Source organism: Strigops habroptila, chromosome 10 (assembly GCF_004027225.2).
Source record: "Strigops habroptila isolate Jane chromosome 10, bStrHab1.2.pri, whole genome shotgun sequence".
NCBI classification, from domain to species: Eukaryota; Metazoa; Chordata; class Aves; order Psittaciformes; family Psittacidae; genus Strigops; species Strigops habroptila.
The window spans coordinates 717,647-736,866 of record NC_046359.1 but is presented as its reverse complement, the minus strand read 5'-3'; the positions used below and the strand labels follow the sequence as shown (position 1 = coordinate 736,866).

At 42.2% G+C, this 19,220-nt stretch overlaps 1 protein-coding gene across 2 annotated transcripts in view; it reads right to left on the bottom strand.

Moving 5' to 3' along the window:
• Positions 1-19,220, bottom strand: part of AIG1 (androgen induced 1) — a 125,731-nt gene that overhangs the window by 10,546 nt on the left and 95,965 nt on the right. For both annotated transcript variants that reach the window (XM_030498947.1, XM_030498948.1), the window contains exon 4: positions 2,987-3,102. In XM_030498947.1, coding sequence (XP_030354807.1) covers positions 2,987-3,102 — 116 coding nt within the window. The remainder of the gene's footprint in view (positions 1-2,986; positions 3,103-19,220) is intronic.

The window sequence follows — 19,220 nt, the reverse complement described above, 5'->3', positions numbered from 1 at the left end:
GAAAACCATTTTAAATAAACGTATTTGTCTCAGTTTATTTTAGGGACATATTAGGCTCTGATATTAGTTACCATGAGGTCATTCTTATTACAAGGAGCAACGCATTTCTGGTTCTTTTCTGTTCCTTGACAACAAACTCCATACACCCATTGGCAGTATTTTCTGGTAGTACTGGCAAGCTTTTGGGTTTTCTTAGCACTGCCTAGATTTAACAATTCAATACAAATTGTGACCTTTTCAAGCCATGCTAAATAAAGCCAATTGGCCATTCCTGTCTTATCCCATGGCTTGGATCCTGAAAGTCCATGTATGGTCTGCAACAGGCAATGCAAGTCTGAGAATGCTTTGCCTGGGCACAGTTCCTTAAATGCAAGGGAGAGCTCTCCCCCACAGGGCGCGCATGAGCTAAGTGTGCCTACTCAAATGCTCTCTGATTGATAGAAGAAGGTTTTACTCAGATAAGGATGTTTCTCAGATAACATGTCTCTGAAAAATGCTCAGGGGATATGAAGTTATTTAGCTACGTTCTTCCAACTTCAGTGATTCTATTTTGAATTGTTTGCCTCTTTTCTCATTTATGTAATATATGTAATAAAAGCTTGCTATTCCACCATTTCTTTCATACATGGAAGATTCAGTCACGTATGAAATAAAACAGAAAGTCCCCTCTGCTTGGAATTGAAAAAAATGCATTAAAAGAAACAAACTTAATATCCTGCTGTATGCTCCTTTACAGTACAAACTGTGGCATGATACATAAATCATGTAGCATGGTAAGAAGGTTTCAGCTGAGGTAGGGAGAAAGCTCAAAATTCAAGGGCAAAACAGAGAATATCTGATTAGCAGCTGTCTACAGTTTATACTAAGAGAGTTGCAGTGAAAGCACTTATGCTGAGGGAAAAAGTGACGTAGGGAGAAGGACAAATCTCAAGTGGCATATCCGTAACTTCTAGGTAAAAAAAACATAACCCAAGAACTAAGCTTCAGCAGGGGACCCATGGACAACAATGTGGTCACTTAACAGCAGGAAGATAGTGGACCTGAGCTGTGAAAGGTAGGGGAGGAAAGATCTACCACTTTTCATACTTTATGGTAGATTTTCCTAATCTGTGAATGTGAGATACATAGTATTGATACCATTGAGCCAAGATTTGGCTTGCAGCCTCAAACAAATCTCGGAGAGAGGCTTCAATAACACCTGTTGGCTGAAGACATGCAGAACTTGCAGACAATGGCACAGCATAGCTTGTGTTTGCCTCCAGCCTTCCCCAAACACCTTATTTCATAAGAGTAGAAGGAGAAATGAGCTGCAAGTGCAGAATTTAGCAAGATGACCTTTAGGCTGAGTAAGCAATTGTCTCAGACCAGCTTTAGAGAAATCACAACTTGGAAGACGAGTCATTTGAGTGTAGCCCTATCTGTTTGGAAATCATGTATGTGTAGCCAAAACCAATAAACAGCAAAAGCAAAGGGAGATGATCATAGGCTGTAACTGTGTATTCGCTTACTAGTTGATTTCTTCATGCAGAATCTTCCTCCCCTGCTTTACTTGTCCTACAATTTCCTTTTACCGTGTACTTGTAGCTGTGGGATGTAGATGCACTGTAGTAGGCAGGATCAAGCCACATGAATATCACACTGATGCTGTAACACATTCTTAAAAGATTTTAAGATACCTCTGGTTTTATTTCACTTGCAGAACTGGATCATTTCCATTTTCTGTTCCTACTGGATACTATTGCATGTGTCTACTCCCATAATTCTGAGAAAACAGGAGTTGCCATAGGAGGTCAGATCACAGGTATAGTAACTCTGCCAACCTCTCTCTAAGCACCCTTCAGAGGAAGGTTGGGAAATATCTCAGTTATGCATTATTATGTATGGGTTAAAAAAAACCCAAACAACTTTCTCCTGAAGGAATCGCTATGTGCCTTTTTGCATGAGGTTGTCCTTGTCTTACAATTACAAATATTTCTATTATTTAAGAAGCATGCGCATGTTTACAAAAGCAAATGGCAGAATGTGACTGTTGTCCTGGGAGACAACACCCTACTTCAGCTGGGTTACTAGCATTTTATATCACTCAGTATGCGTGGATGTGTACGAAGAATGGCCTCTCTTGTTGGACCACTGAGGCAGTATGACCGTAGTGCCTTGAGCCTGTGTTCCTCACTCTGGTTTTATCTCACTTGAGGGGTGGAAAAGCAAGTATTATCCACAATTATCCTCTTTGCTGTGGGAAGGGTGTTGTGAGGTGAGAAGAAAGAATACTAGAAGTAAACAGGGGGTCATGAGATATTTGCAGGAAGGGTAAAGGATAGATGGTATTAAAGGAGTATTGTAAATAAAAGAAAAGTTTCCCGAAAAATAAAATGCTAGAATGACCAAAGTAAATTAACTCTGTCATGCAAGTCAGGTGCTTAAGTAGAAACTGCCCAAAGACTTAATTTAATGTTGTGTAAGAAAGGTTATTTCTGTTTTAGTTTAATTTTTCGCAAACATTTGCATTTTTTAAAACAAACTTCAGAGTGTTTGGATTACTGGCTTATTCTGTAATCAATTTTACAGAAAGAATTTATGAACTAGTAAAGAAGAAAGACGGTGTTCTATCTTTTCTGTTGCCACTTAAATACTGATGCAGGAAATCATTTGACTATTCTCAATTTTATTTGATAGAACAAAAATCCTAAGCAATAAAACTAAGGTCCAAGAAAAACATTTAGATTGAAAAAAGGTTGAAAAATGTACCCTTGGAAAGACTACTGCTTACATGGGATTGTTCAACAAATTCCTGTTGTGTGAGGTTTGGCATATACTTTCTAAAAATATAAGCATCTGGGGAAACCAGACAAAGCCCAGGTCTTGGACCAAACGAGGCATGCAGCGTGAATCTGTTAGCGATTATATCCATAATGAAATATGTGCCCAAATTTAGCAGTATAAAACCCCCAATACAATATGAAAACACAGCGTGTACAGCCCTTACCATAAAATATAGCCAACAGCAAAGGTGCACACTGCCGCCAGTCCACAGCTCCTGCTCGGATACTGATGATGTGTTGTTCTCATCTCGATTAATACAAAGGGCAAAACTGTTGTATGCTGAAAAAGACAAAACAACAGGGGAAAAACAGGTGATACAAATGATTCTCACTGCATTTCCATGCTAGTTCTACAAGAAGAAACTTAATCACAAAAACCTGAAGTCAATTTCTTGATGGTTAGAAAGACAAGGTAAAATGACTCCACAAAGTCGATCAAGAACCCAAATAATATTGTCACCATAATAACCAATTGTTCAAAAGAGCAGCAGAAAGCAGTGAGCAGAATGTGCTTTTCCTTTTGTTTGGGAATCCAAGGCAGACACTCAGTGAGTAAAAAGGGGATATGGCATGAGGGGACATGGGGTGGCAGTTGCTCTGTGATCTTTGCCACATCACCTCGGTTATTTTGACCATTCAAGTTAGGAGGCATCGCATCTGATTTTCAGAGACTCTAAGCACAAACAATGCTAAATGAATAAATATAAATGGAGGTATATAATGCTTCTGAGAATGAGGTTTAAATGTATCTCAATCTGGGGACTTGAAAACAGGGGACGTATTTTCAAATGATAGCCTCAATACCTCTGTTCCTCCATCTGTAAGACAGGAGCAATTATCTTCCTCAGAAAGGTGTTGTGAATCTTAATTTGTTAGTTGTTGTGCAAAATGGTTTTAGATTCCCAAATGAAACATATGAAAGCCAAAGCTGTAAAAACCATTTTCAGCCACTTGTCTTTATTTAGCTGTGAAACTCCTTATTTTGTCATTTTCCCATACACATTTCGTATACTGCCCCTTCTGAGAAGGTCTGTTCATCCAATTAATGTCAGCAGCATGAAAAATTGCATCTAGCCTGCCCCCAACACTCCATGTCTAGATTTGAGAGTGCTGGCAGGCATGAAAATATACATAAGCGAAGAACAAATGTGCCAGGAAATAAACCCCATCATTTCTGAATACACAGCTCACCTAGGACCAACATTATTGGCGAGTGCAGAAACATACGCTGCCTTGCAACCATGGGGCCAAATTACTCCTGGTGTCCAAAGGGAATTACTTCAGTTGAGAGCTTGGCTCTGGGGCTTGGTGTGTGACTGTGAACTCTCCTGCCCAGTCCACAGGGATGTCTGCAGGTGTACTACTGCCAGGGCAGCCTAAGCGCTAAACCAGGTTCAATCCTTCCCCCAGCACTTGATCACCAAATGGAAAAGAAGGTTATGGCTGATGTTGGCCGTGTTCTGCCATCAGGTGTGCTCATGTAGCTCTGGGGGGAGCTGGAGGGCTGGATTTGTAAGTTTGTAATAATAATTAATGCTGTAAATCCACACTGATTTTCGTCAACATGAAGATAGGACAGGCATGGAGTAGAAATATCCTTGCGTGGACAACAGGTCCAAATGAGAGGAAACAGAGTGGAGTCTCAGCCTTTAACAACTGCGGAGAAGGAAGAAGTGCTTGAATGGGAAATGATAAGGTAATGGAAACGCCCTGTCTCGGAGATATAACATGATTTGAATTGGATAACTGCTCTGATTTTTAAGGCATTAGTAATTAATGACTAGCATTTGGCAAATGTCAGGTGGATAATACAGCAGTTAGGGGAGCTTTCAATTTCTTCATCTTTTAACAACTTGTTCCGCCTCCATTCCTTTAAATAGTATAAATCAGCATCAAGGGAATGCAAAGATGTTTTACATTTGGCCTGTGATAGAGGTGGCCACTATTAGATGAGAGGTCTGTAAACTGTGCAGGACTTTGAGAGTCCATTACCAGGGCCTGACAGCAAAGCAAGCCCTGGAGATTCACCGGTATGACTTGCATCTGTATGGAAAAGGTCTTCAGACAGAGATCAGTACCTCACTCCGCACAGCCCCCAAAACAGGGTAGCTGGAGGCTGTGCAAATATCTCCTGCCCCGCCTCCATAACCTCTTCAGAGAAAAAAACAGAAGGCAACAAAGACTATTAACTCCAACCCTTATCCTTGATATTCCTTGTATGACACATTCTTGTGATCCAGTCCCTTAGTCTTAACTCTGCACTATATCGATAGTGGTTACAGAACTTGTGAGGTCTGTTTCTCACCTGAAATCTTTACCACTTTAGATACTGCTTGTTGATGCACTCTTCATTGATGATAACAACTCAACAGCTTGCCAATTAAAAAGTAGTTAAAACAATTTCAGCAATCAGCCCTTAGTCTAGGTGCTTTTCTCCTCTCCCTCCTCCCAGTTCCTGTGGTTATATAATAAAATAGGTCATTATTTCCCTAAATTCTCACTTCTACTCTTTTCTAAAGGTAAAGGGGGGGAAGAGAGGATAATGAGCTGTATCACTGAAGAGTTTGTGTACAAAATCCTGTTAAAAGTACAGTGCAATTAAAAGTCTAAGGAGAAAATCAGAGACGTGTATCTTTAATCTTAGTCTGTTATAGCAAATGTCCCATGTAATGTACCTGCAAACACTGCAGTTTTACAGATTCAGAGTATGAACTTTGGTTTAAAATGTTGCAGTGAAACTAACACTCTAAAAAGCTGTTTCAGTGCTCTATCCAAACTACAAGCAAGATAAAATTTGCCTTTCCTACATTTCAGCCCCTCCAAAAACCTTAATTTAAACACCATGAAATCTGTAGGCAGGGATACCTTCTGTCAAACAGTGCCAATTAAAACTCTGGCGCTATAAATACCAAATTTGAATCAGACTGGCACCTGGACCGAAGCCTAGTTAAGGTGAGCAGGGGTCAAACATGCTTGGAGTGGTATCCATTAGGGCTCGGAGAGCTGCAGGAGACCAGAAATTTCATACTCTCTCATGATTTTGCTACCCGATTTCTGAATAAACTTGGGCCAATGGGAATCTGAGGCTTAGAGAGAAAATACCACTGATGCTTCCTCAACCTGTTTGTTGAAGATCGCGCTGTGCCAATCAAAGATGCCTGACTGGTATCACTGGATCTGATCCCTTCTACTTACAGGCAGGCTAAAGGGCAGCACAACATTTCTCATCTTGTTTGTTGAAGCACATGGCAGTGCTTCCCAAGGTCCCACCACCTACAAGCGAAGAAGAAATCTGGCTTGCCAAATCTTCAGCTGCTGCTAACAATGCATCAAAACAGAGAGAAACCAGATCAACATGCAGAGCCCGGCTGGAATTTGCAGAAAGGTTATCATACGGAGAATTTGATCCAGGAAACACTCCAGAGACTGACTTCAGTCTCTAAGTGAAGCTGAATTAGCACACACTGCAAAAAAGCCACCCCAGGAGCTGCAGGTGGATTAATTCCTACAACAATTGCCACTGCTTCCTGAGAGGAACTCTGCTCATTAGTAACTCTTCAAAAAGACAATATTAAAATACATACCCCTCCCAGCCCCCCATGGTATATATGTGTCTAATGACACTTGAGACTGGTAAATCACATTACAAATAGGCAGCACACCTGTAGTGCTGGCTTGAGAAGCTGAGCTTTGATGGAGGACTGTGCTTCCCCGTTTTAGGTGTGTGCTACAACAGTTAGTTGGAAAAAAAGATTTTATGCAAATCAGGTACAGTAAGTTCTGTAATAGTCTTTAGGCAAATTAAGCGCTTATTCTTGAAAGACTGATTACGTATTTTATCTTCCAACAAGTAAGTGCTGCTTTTTTTAACACTGTTTTCATTAATACCTTGCTTTGGCCTTTTCTCCTCCCTTAGTTTTAAAGGGAATGTTAAAGCATTTCAAAAGGTGCTAAATTGACAGCTCTGTGTATTGCTATCTTCTGTCCTTAGCACAAACACAGCAGTGCTATCTTCCCAAGTCACCCAGTCTTGATCTGCAGAGAGTGTCCACAGCCACCTTTACAACAACGAATTCAATCTAAAAACCCACCTGCTTTCCCCGATGCCCGGTCGGTACACAAAAGTTCTGCAGGGATAGTGAAACCATTTGGGGATCACATAAATTATAATTACAATTCACTTCAATGAACAGAAGACTGCGACTTGCTACTCAGTTTGATCAGACTAAAAACTACAGGGTAGAGGACATTTTAGTTCAATATAAATACCATGGACCTCTATTGAGAGGGCGTCAGCATGCCATTCAGCCTACGCTCTTAAGAGTCATCGAAAGCCCACTGACAAGACAGGAAACCTTGCAGCTTTGATGTCACCAACATTTCAGCTGGTGGACTGGGAGCCTCCTGGAAGTGCTGGCACTCTCTGCAACAAGGAGGCTGTAGATAAGTCTTCACCCCCAGTACCTGTGCAGCCAGGGAGCCGGAGGGCTCACCTCCCACCCAAAGCTGTGTCCGCATCAGAGCCTCTGCTCTGGCCGGGCAGCTGCTCCAACATCTGCTGAGGAAACTGCCCTGCAGCACACCACCCCTGTGCCCAAGACGTACGCTGGTACAGCTCTGATGGAGGCCCCCTTCTTTGCACCCTGCGGCGTGAACTGTTGCAAACTGCCGCATGTGCTGGCTGCCTCTGCTTTCTGCCTTTCTAACATTCCTCTAAAGAATCTAGCTTCCATCAGCAGGATGCTACCCTTCACTTTTTTTTTTTTTCCTCAGCTCACAGCCAGATTAGATGTCGTTAAACAGCTGCTGCATGTCAGAATGAGTGAAGCAATCTGTCTGCCTCTCGTTTTACCTTTCAGGTAAAAAGCACCTTGAGATTAAAGAAACAACCAGCAAAATGACCATTTCTCTTAATTTAAAATCACTACTGGTGTATTCACCTTAGAAACCGATGCTAATAGGCCTAAAAATCCCTACAGCTGTAGTCAGGGCCATTTGCAGAGTAATAGCAGTAGTAAAGCTGCATTTTCTGCATGCTCCTAGAAGAATAACATGGAGAACCAGATCAGAAACTAGTAAACCAAGAGCACCACTATGATTTACTCGTTGAGAAACTTCTGGGAAAGAACAGCTGGCAAGAGAGTATTTATGGGTCATCTGAAGGATGATACCTTCCACCAAGGCAGTCTAATCCATAAAGAGAGCAGCAGGATATCAGAGCTGGGTGCATAATAAATTGGAATCCTTGAGTGAGTCTGAGCCCTTCTGAGACTGAAAGCGCTAGTAGCACTTTTCCTCTTACAAATGAGAAATTATGACTATTAACTGAGACATGCTGATGCACAGGATGCACTCCAAGGCAGCCACAGATGGCTCGTTAATTGTTATTGTAGGTTGGAAGGAGGAAGAAGTATTGTATGAGCTAAACAAAGACCAATACCCTATAACGCCACAAAACACACAAGAGCCAGAGATAACCATTTTCAATCAATATAAGACTGCAATGTTCTTTGACAAGAAAATTAACACTTCTTTAATGTTACCCCTCTTTTCTGTACATAAATACAGTGGACATGGCATACCTTATTTAACAGGAACTGTACCACTTTCTCCACACATACCTAATGTTGATGGATTTGTTCTGGTTGTTTATGATGCCTGAAGTACATACTACATATTGAAATAGCAGTGTCAATCTGATCTCACCCCTGTGACTGTACTAGTGTCAGGGAGGTTATATATAGGTGTTTATCTATAGAATTTCCACAGTGCCAATCACTGAAGCACTTCAGCACCTCAGAAGCGTTGCTAAACATACCCTCACAGCAGCCCTGATCTGTAGGGGTAGGATATCCTATCCACATTTTGGAAGAGGGCAAGATGGAGATGAAATGCCTCACTTGAGGTCACGTAGGGTAGCTATGGAGGAATGGAGAATCACATCATATTCCTCAGTTCCATTCCTGGGTGTCAGCCTAAGATGAGCAAGCATCAAACTTGCAGTAGTAACAAAATTTGAAGTAACAAAGTTTTGGTATGAAAGCCTACCTCCTCATTCAAGTTTATAGTTTTGAGACATCTTGGCCCTTTCAGCACGTCTCAGCTTTTACCTTGATTGCCCCTCTGTCCTGGTTTCCCTCTGCTTTTGGAAGCTTCTTCACTTGCCTCCCTCTGAGATGTCTCTCTCCCATCTGAGCTCCTGCTGCTTCAAGCTGCTTCCTTGTAACTCCCATCCTACCAGCCCAAGTGACGCCTCTGTGCTCTCCTGGCCCTGATTCAGCAGCTCCCAGGGCAACACATCCTTGCTCCCGTGCTGGCCTCTTTCAATCACCACAGGTCTCCCCTCACATCCATCAGTACATTTGGCAGACACAGATAATGCCTTAACTCAACACATCAAAATCTTGGTCACTTGGACTTGAAACAAGATGATGGCAGGGATGGGACGGGATGGTATGAGGCATATCTGGAACAGCGAAACTGCAAAACCAGTGCTGCGTTGCCAAGTGTAACAGCATTGCTACATGTTTAATTTTCTTTAACTTTCAATTTTCTATTAACGTCAATATAACTGCTTTTAAAGCATGCCATACATCCAGATACCATTAAATACATGCCAAGTCCAATGTCACATAAGTCACCTCTCTCCTTTTGCTGGGATCCCTCAGCAAGGCTTTCTGTTCTTTCTGTGCCATGCCCAAAGTCCCCAGCCAGCTCCTGACAGCGAGCACTCGGGTTCTTTGCACTCAGCCATAGCTGAACAAACCCTGCGGACCCGAATTTACTTTCAAACTCAAGTCCTTATTTGTGCCACAAAATCCTTAGAAAAAACTCACCACTAACGGTATGGAACGCAGACACATGTACATCCTGTCCAAGGACCACTCATTAATCACAATGTTATACAAAGTAATTTTTCTATATATTTTGTTTAGCTTATTTGCTTCTTACCAGTTAAAAACCACTTGCACTAGAATTTCTCAAGCTACCATTTTGCAAAAAGGTTTATCTAGGCAAAGAAATACATTCTTGTCATTGTAATTATCCTTAAAATCAATGTTTATACACATGCACCTACATGTATCACCAAGATTTCATTCGCATGAATGAATGTTGAGTGTTTATGCAGGTCATGCTGAAAAAGTGCTAGTAAAGTTATTGAGCCTCATGGATTCCGAGCACAAAAATCTCTGAAGAAAGCTTGCAGATGTATTTTAGCAATGGTTCAGAACAATTTTACTCATATGGAAAACAGTATTGCTCTCCTTGAAAAGCCAACTCCTTCCATATCATGAACCCATATCTCAAAAGGAGAAAAAAATTTACACCAATATGTTTTCTAAATCTCTTTAACTGACTTGAAAAATATATCTGTACCTAATATGTGCCATGTTCAATTCTAGTATTGGCAATCTCCCAGGACTAGCACTAAGGCTTTTACAGAAGGACATTTTTGGCTTCCTGATAGCCAAAGTATACTCTTTCTAACCTGAAGACATTGGACTCTGAATCTGTCACTGGTCCAGGACTGAATATTGCTTGTCCTGGGCTTTGGGCCAGTATAATTTGAGGAAAGAAATTCCACATTTGGGAAAATCAAAAAACCATTATTTGGCAGTTTCCTTTTCAAATGGTGGCTCTTTGATGCTATTTGGAAATTTAAAATCTTGGAACTGGTTACTTGAGGAGATGGATTTATTGGGTGTTGCGCAGGTGAGGTAGCCAAAGGTCAAACTTTGATCTATCACGTGATGACTGCAACTATCTGCAACTTGATACAAACAATTTACCTCACAGATGTTGTCATTATCTTTATTTCTTTCTTTATATTATACAAGCAAACTCCTTTAATAAATAACTCCAGAGGATGTAACCTCCTAAGCTTTTTTGCCCTCATATTACAGAAAGCAGTAGCAGACTAACATGAGCATGCAGCCAGCGATCTGTCTGTAACCAGTTTTGCCTGAGGTGCATTGCCCTGTGTCTTCTAAACAGCATGTACTTCACTGCAAGGCAGAGGGGCATGAGGGAAGAGCTTCTTAAGCAACAGTGCACAAACCCCTGGACAAAGCGCTGCATGAGCATCAGCTCCGCACTCCTCCAGCCTGCACAACGGCGCAGGGCTACGCTGTGCGGCAGCAGGGACACCAGCAGCTACTGCCGCCTGACCTGATCACCATGGCCAGGCACCAGAGCAGCTCTCAGCTCTGCACTCAGCTTTGCTTACAGCACCTGCAGCAGGAAAAAAACCACTTCTGGTCTTGCGCTCTGTGCTCAGGATGCAAAAGCCAGGCCAAAGCAGGGTCTAGAGGCACCACAGTATTAGTAAGACCAGGAGTGATGTGCTTTCAGTGGGTGCGTAAGGCACTAACATGTGCTGGGGTGCAGGGAAGAGAAGGTATGTGGTGGGAGTACAGGGAAGGCAGGAGGCATGGGCTGCGGTCCTGCATTTGTGGAGGGGTAGATGGGGCAGCAGGTATGGTTAGAAAACTTGTTGAGGGGGAAAATGAGTTTGTGCAGGAAGGCAGGGGAAGAAAAACAAAGGTGCAGCCCTGCTTGTGTGTCTCCTAGAGCTGCTGCTTCTCTGAAAAGAAGGCATGTAAGCAAACAAGCCTGGGGAACATCCTGAACTTTTGGGACGTCTTCTGTCATGAAATCACAGACATTCCCTACTTGTTTTACCCGCTATATGACATACTTTATTTAGGAGAATCATTCTGCTTCAAATACAATTAGTTCTAAATGCTCTTGTTCATGTTAAAACAATTGTTATTTTGATTCATAGTAAATGCCTACACACCATAGTAAAGGCAGCAATGTCGGACACAAAGACATTACAAAATCTATAACCTGACCCTTTAAAGTCTGACTTGAACCATCAGATTTGACTTACGAGACTAGTTACAATAGTGCTTCATGCAAAAAGCATTAGTTTAATGCTGGATCAGGCAAAGTTGCCAAACACACCCTGGCATAATTAATCAAGAATATTTCAAAAACAGATCACCTCCAAGAGGTTATTGATTTCCTGTCACGACACGTTTTCCTCATGAGGTGCTACAATGCTATGTATCTGAGATGTGCTGGCGTGTATTCTTCAGTGACTAAGCCTTGATCTATCTTCCTGGATTCTTGCCACTGGTGCACTGACATCTGCAACTACTCATGTTTGACAGTCTCATGCATGAGCTATGTGGCTTCCAACTTGGATGGGATTAGTATAGGAGACTTTCTGAATACTTCAAATGTAATTGAAAGCAGATAAATACAAGGGTCTCAGGAGGGTGGCATACTTCTTACAAATGGAATCACATTAAATCACGCGTATACATGCTTAGACTGAGAAAGATCTCAGTGTTAACCAGTATAGTATGCAAGAAAGTGTTTGCCCTTGCTCTTAAATATGTATGAGTCCTGATAACATCACATCTTCCTAAAATCTAAATATACTGCATGGCTGAAGTGTGGTTTAGACAAGTGTGAAAAGGTACACGTGTGGGGAGAAGAGTTGGGGAAGAGGAACATATTCGGAGACTGTCAGGTGTTTTGCCTTTCACCCATGCTTGAACTACGATATTCATGTCTTCCGTGAACCATCTCTGCCAAGTGATGAGAGCTGAAGACAAAATATACATCATGTAACACAAGATTATGCGGTTCCAGTGTCAAATGTCAGAAAATAAGAAATAGTGTTTTGTTTTAGAGCAAAATTCAACAACATTCCTTACATAGAACACATTTCTATTTACCCATTTTTCTTGGTAAATGTGGACATTGATCACTGATATCGTAATCTGTAAATGTACTTCTGTACATATTTACTGAATACTGTAAAATAGAGGAGGTAAATAAAACTGACATTAACACTCCTTACAGTGCTGTACATTTCCTTAATTTTTTAGACTCTGAACTCTGCAAACATATGTAATCTTGCTTTAATGCAGATAATGCAGAGCTCGATAAATCTTTTAATGGGAAACGGCCTGCTATTTCCTGCTGTCAAATACCTGTTTGAGGATTGCAGTGATTGATGGGCAATATATGAGCATCACAAGAGGACAGTGATACTGAACATATGTCATATCAAAGGGCTCCAAGATGATCAGATGGCAGTGGAGCTGTGATACCCACACTATCAAAGCTATGGGCTTCTCTGGCTTGTCTTGCAGAGCCTGGCCTGATTTTTTTCTGTTCAGCTTAACTTTCATATGCCTGTCACTGCTTCCCTTACTAACAGCTCTTTCACCAGCTAGGCTGATTTCAGTGAACTACCAGTGACCTACATGGCTCTTCTATTTTGGATGTGAAAAAGGAAGAGCTGTAGATGAGATACGATTCTTCTTACCACATGGTAGCATTTTTCATAACAAGGAAGGGAGCAGAACTGTCACATGTGTAAGGTCAGTGGTTCCTGGCAGAGCAGTAGGTGAGTGGGAGGGTTGCAATGGGATGAGGTCTCATGTCTCCTATTCTGGAGAATCCTGAAGGAAAGAGGGCTTCTTACTCTGCCTGGTATCACAGCTCCTGTCATGGAATAAGGTCCTTGAGAACTTCTGCTGCAGCGTTCCAGCAACAGAAATCAGCTGAGATCTTAAGTAGTTAATATGAGGTACCCCTTGGTCTCCTTCTCAGGACCCTGACAAATGCGGTCTGAGAAGTTCATCAGTTTGGTGATACTTGTGTCATAATGCATTTTTCTGGTACTAGAAAATTTATCTGTATTTCCCTATTGCCACAGGGATTCAAGACAGAACCTCCTTTGCAGCACCTGCTCATAAAGCTGTACAATCAGCCATCTGTAAAATTTTGCCATGTATCCTTCAGCTGGTCTGATCTCTTCCATGCTGGGGGATGGATGCCAGTATTGAGGCTGAGGTCACCCACACATGCAAGTGGTTCATGACACTTTCTTTAAACACAAGAAACATCTTTGTTAACTGTGAGGGTGATCCAACAATGAAAGTGGTTGCCCAGAGAGGTTGTGAAGTCTCCAGCCTTGGTGATATTCAGACTTTGACTGGACGCTGTCCTAGGCCACTGGCTCTAGCTGACCCTGCTTGAGCATGGGAGTTGGACAAGATGATCTCCATAGTTGCCTTCCCACCTCAGCAATTCTGTGATTCTATGATCCTATGTCCCTAATAGCCTGGCTGCTACGGTCATCAGCCTTTAGAGTCAGTCTTGTCAGCGCTCAGTACCTCTTCTTCCATCTCCCCTCCCTGGCCAAGGCTGGTTCTGTAAAAAGTTGCTGCATTTTGTACTTAGCCTTTAATACTGTCCACTTGGTTCTCCGGGGTGAGAACGGAAAATGAAAGCTGAACCACCCTGACCTGCAGTATTTCCACCCTGTGCACTTCAGAAGTCTCTCTTGATCTCTGAGTATTTTCTAAATAGCCCTGTAACTGTCACCATTTGTAGCTGAGGAGCAGACAGATGACAGGACGGCCGCAGTTCTACATGTGGTTTCCTCATTGTTAATGATCCCATTGTGTGTCAACGTGTGTTTGAGGTGGAAGATTATGGAAATGCCTTTCAGATGGGAATGGACTGGACAGTCACTATTTCACACATTTCCTAGTGTTATCTATACCATTGTTCAGTTGCAACTAAAAGAGTGACTACAAGTGCAAGAATTGCAGAGTAAATGCTTACAAACAAGCAAGATCACTACATGTGTCGCTGAAGAGGGGTAACAGTGATCCTGAGACTACCTGATTGACAGAGGCCTTATACTGCAGAACGGCAGCTGTTGGGAAGGGGAAAATGCACATTTAATTAAGAGCAGTCCAGCTGCAGAGCAGTGATGTTTTCCACTGGTCTTTCCCTTGCTTGCTAAGGGAAAGACCAGAGAATCATCCCAAGCACACACGGTTGGAGTGCAGGTGTGGGAGCCAGCATGCTGGGCGCAGGAAGCTGGGGAAGAGAAGATCTCTTGAGAACAGCAGGTTAGCTGAGAAAGGCTGGTTAGGGCCTTCATAGCCAGCGCTAGAGCTGTGGTGGCTGAATGGCAGACTTGCTTAGATCTGAGCCTGCACCAAGCCAGGACAATGATATGGTGGAGTAAAGCAAGGACAGCAGCTACTCTCCCAGGCCTGGTGAGGAGGACTGAGTTAAGAGCATTGCAAAGGCATGCCAGAAGGAGAAAAGACTTATCTGATACTGCTGGTTTATTCATCATGGGCTTCCCCGGGGTCATTTTTTTTCCCCATCAATAGGGTTGTCTTTCCTGTAAGCCCTCGGAGCCGCTCACAAGCAGTTAAGCACTGCTGCCTAGGGGCACCCACGTGTGTAATTCTCTTCTGCAAGTTTCTAGGTGGGGTCTTGTGCCGGTGTTATTTTCAGCAAGAACAGCTAAGTGATCAAACCTGGCCCGCTTGACTGGCAGCAGCACTGGGTAGAAAGGGTACATAATGTACACCCACACCAGACTCCGTGCCCAGCACTCTTGGTTTTCCTCTGCTGCTGCTGCTGTAGGGCATTCTTAGTGGGTTACTAAACTTTGCATTGGTGTTTCTGCAGAAGGTACCTGGCAGTACACTGGTATTAGTATTTTAATACTTGACCTATTAGCCCACCTTGTTGAGCAGTCTTCTTTAGTCCTATAACCAACTTCTTAATGCTCCCTCCTATTGAACAAAATTAAAAACATAAAGAAAAGCCTGCTGCACTGGTGAAATGTCCAGGAGCAGTGGAACTACTATAAAAAGGCTTGACACTATATTATGGTCCTTAGATAAATCCTAAACTTTAAACAGCTCTCTAATACATTCTCCAGTGCATGAAACTGCTTCCTCATCTCAGGAATATCACTTACCATTTTGCCATTTCACTGCAAAAATAAAAATGGAGCAAAATAAAACCAAAACCCCAGACTTTTTAGCAAACTGGGAAAAAAAGTACGTGAAGAGACCCTTGATAACCCAGAGCCACTACAGAATGAGCAGGAATTGCCACAGTATATTTCCTTGATGGTGGTATGAACTTTAGTCTTATTAATAATTAAAATAACTTCTAATTGTCAGTATGCTTTATAAAAACTTCAGTTAACCCTCATAACATTTCTGTGAGACAGTGGAGAAAAAATAAAAGCACTTTACCAGTGAAGAAATGCACACAAAGCAAAAATAGCATCTTGTCTAAACCAGGGCAATAGGCAATCACTGATGGATTTTGTACTGGAACGCGGGTGTTGGTGATGCCTTTGGCGCTCAGCCCACGTCACCACACTGGCCCCCTGTCAGGAGGTCGAAGTCGGAACAGTCCTGGTGGGAAGTCCACAGCTACTTATAGGCTTGAATGTACTGACCTCATACATTCATGGCAGCAAGAGAAGAAAATTACGCAGATAAAATCCAATAGTTTAGGCCCCCAGTCAAAGCAGATTATTTCAAACCTTTTTATTAAATGTGAACCCATTTTCCTCTCTAAATGCCAATGTAGACATGCTAGAAGGAACACAAAAAGGCCACAGGAATACTTGGGCTGTTGCCTGTGAAATTTATTCTTGTTCTGACTCCTCTCTGCTGGTGAAAGCAGAGAACAACTGCGAGCTTAAAACTAATGGACTTCAGCTTCAAGGCAACTTTAGCCAGGGTCCATGAATTTGAGCCCAGGCTTAGCAGCATGCATCCCAGTGACTCATACAGTTGAGATTCAAGGATTCACGGCATGCCTTCAGCTAGGCATATCTTGGGAAGCAGAAAGGATGCAGGAGTAGGTTTGGGAGCCAGGAGCATCACAATAATATTTGGGAAGGAGTTCCTGTACAGTTTCCAATCTTCCCTTCCCAGGAAAAGTCAACAATACCTTTAGGAAAACATACAAGCTTCTTTAGTCTAAAGAAGCTAATAGAAACTGCATTTTGGTGTCCTCCTCCAGTCTGCCTTCAGATGGGATCAAGGGTCTGAAATGACTCTAGCCACATTAGTGGATGACCTCATGGTGGCTATGAACATACTACAAACCTCTATGCCACAACCGCTGTCTAAACAAATACTCACTCCATCTCTCCCACACAACAGCTGGGAACCTAGCAAACACCAGTAGGCCTCTAGCACTCCTGTAAGGCAGGAAAGCACTGCCTGTGTTTTAAAAAGAGAACTCAGCTATCAAAACTGTAAATTTACACAGTGGCGGCATTTAGAATTGCACCTGGATCCTTCAGGAAACCTCCTCTATGAATCCTTCTCCTCTTCTGGTAGCTGAGACACAAGCTCCTTCCCCGAGGCAGAAGGTTCTTCCTCTGTGTCAGGGAGAATGAGCTGGTGGTGGGGCATGAGGGCACCCTGCTTCACAGCTGGATGCTGGTGACCAGGGGGCATAATGCTGCAACCACTTCCTTCACCTGAGCAGGACTGAAAGAGCTCTCTGATGTACTTGCCCCAATGTACTTTACTGATGATGGATTGTTTTGGCCAAAAAGTGGAGAGGTCTCATCACTCTGCACCTGGGAGACGTCAACAGCTCCTCTAGCCAGTAAATCCTTGCCTGAGAGTTGAGAATTGCAGACATGGTATTAAATCAATTATTTACAGCTGCTTTTGTGGGGAGAGGGTTAAGACAAAAGTCTTTTATTTTTGAGAAATAAAATATGGATTTATTTAGGCTTTTTTTTTTTTTAATCTTTAAAGAAACCCACAATTCTAGTTTTTCCCCTTAAAATAAAAGATAGTGGAAGTATTTATTTGATTCCACCTGAAAAGCCATTTTTCTTTAAAAAGTAGTCTGAATTTAGTATATGACCAGCTCTGGTGGTAAAGTTATTGACCAGTGATGTTGAAAAAATGTCCTAATACCGACCGGTATTCCTTTGTGGAGAACAGATGCATCTAGTGAGACTGAAACATATGTGAAATAGGAGAAAATACTTGGAAGATCTTTCTAAAACTCATTTTTCATCAAGGACATTAGCACTCTATTTGTCAAAGCATTTAGAAAGCTCCTTAATTCTACTGGACTCATTGCTAATGCTGCTGCCTATACTGGGGCAGTAATAATCTCCCATTTAATAGGAAGCGACATTCTTTCATTTTGTGTGAGGATTTGCAAATGGCAGTCTATTCATTCATCTATCAATTCCAGATGTATTTAATAGTCTTTCAAACTGAAAGTGGGAAAACAAAAATTAGATTAATTGTAATATGGCAACAGTCTTCAGCATATTATGCGATGCTTTCCGCCCTCTAAGGACTCCTAAATCACTTCAACTACCATTTTGGTGCCTTGTTTGTGTTGAGTTCAGGGAAACCTCCAGTCCTGACTTTATTCAGGATGAGCCACCACCACCTGAAGGGCTCCCTCTTTTCCTGTTTTTCACCTGTCTTTTCTCTACAAAATCTCTCTTTCCATTTCTGCTTCCAGCCTCATATTGCCTGGATGTTACGCTGCTTCTCCATTCTCACTTCATTTGGACTGCACAGCCCAAAGATGGTGTTAACAAAGGCTTCATCAGTGCATGTCCTGCCTGGCTTTTGGTAGGGAAGAAATTCCCTGTCCTGTCCTGTCTTCCTTCTCCATGTTCTATTCCAGTACCAGACACAGGAGAAGCTACTGCTTCATTCATATCCACAGCGAAAAGCAGGCTTTCCAGAGACAGTGCCGCTATGAAGTCCTCCAAGGTGGATAGATCATGGAAGTTGGAGAAAAAGCATTCTTGGTTAAGGATACTTAAGTTTAAAATGTGGAGTGGGAGAAAAGTAAATGAACCACGTCATTTATTTTTTTAACACTGTGAAAGGCAGTATTTTCCCAGTCTTCCAAGGACAGGAAAAAAGAAAAAGGAAGCAGTGGCAAAAACCAAACCAACCGACCACCCAGAGCTCAGGGAATATAAAGGGCAAGGCAAAGAGCAGAAACCACGTAGAGACAACGCACTGCACATCACAAATGCTGTGCATTGCAGTTAATATGGCAGAAATACGCAGTTAATAGAGCATTGCAGTTAATATGGCAGTTCTTGCAATTAATATGGCAGAAACTATTTCTGCTCCCTGTTTGCTTCTCAGTGAGAGATGGGCACCTTACCTTGTATCTCAAGCGGGTGTATGTGAGGCAAAAGCATACAGACAGACATAACAGAACAGATGGAGAACATATGAGTCAAAGCAGGCTCTGTAAACAGACGTTACAGAAGAGGATAGGTGGAAGAAGACTTTTTTTATTAAGTGCTCTTAGCATTTCCTTAGGAGCTTATTCCTTTAGCATACGAAAACAGTCCTTCTTGTAAGGAACTGAAAAATATTTGTTATACTGATCGCTTTGGGAGGGATGTTAAGTTTTGGGAACCTGATAAGATGAAAGCTCCGCACTGCTAATGATATTTGCGTAGGATGTATCTTAGCCTGGAGGCTGACACAGGCTGAATACGTAACATACAAGCTGTATATTTCGAAGAGAAGA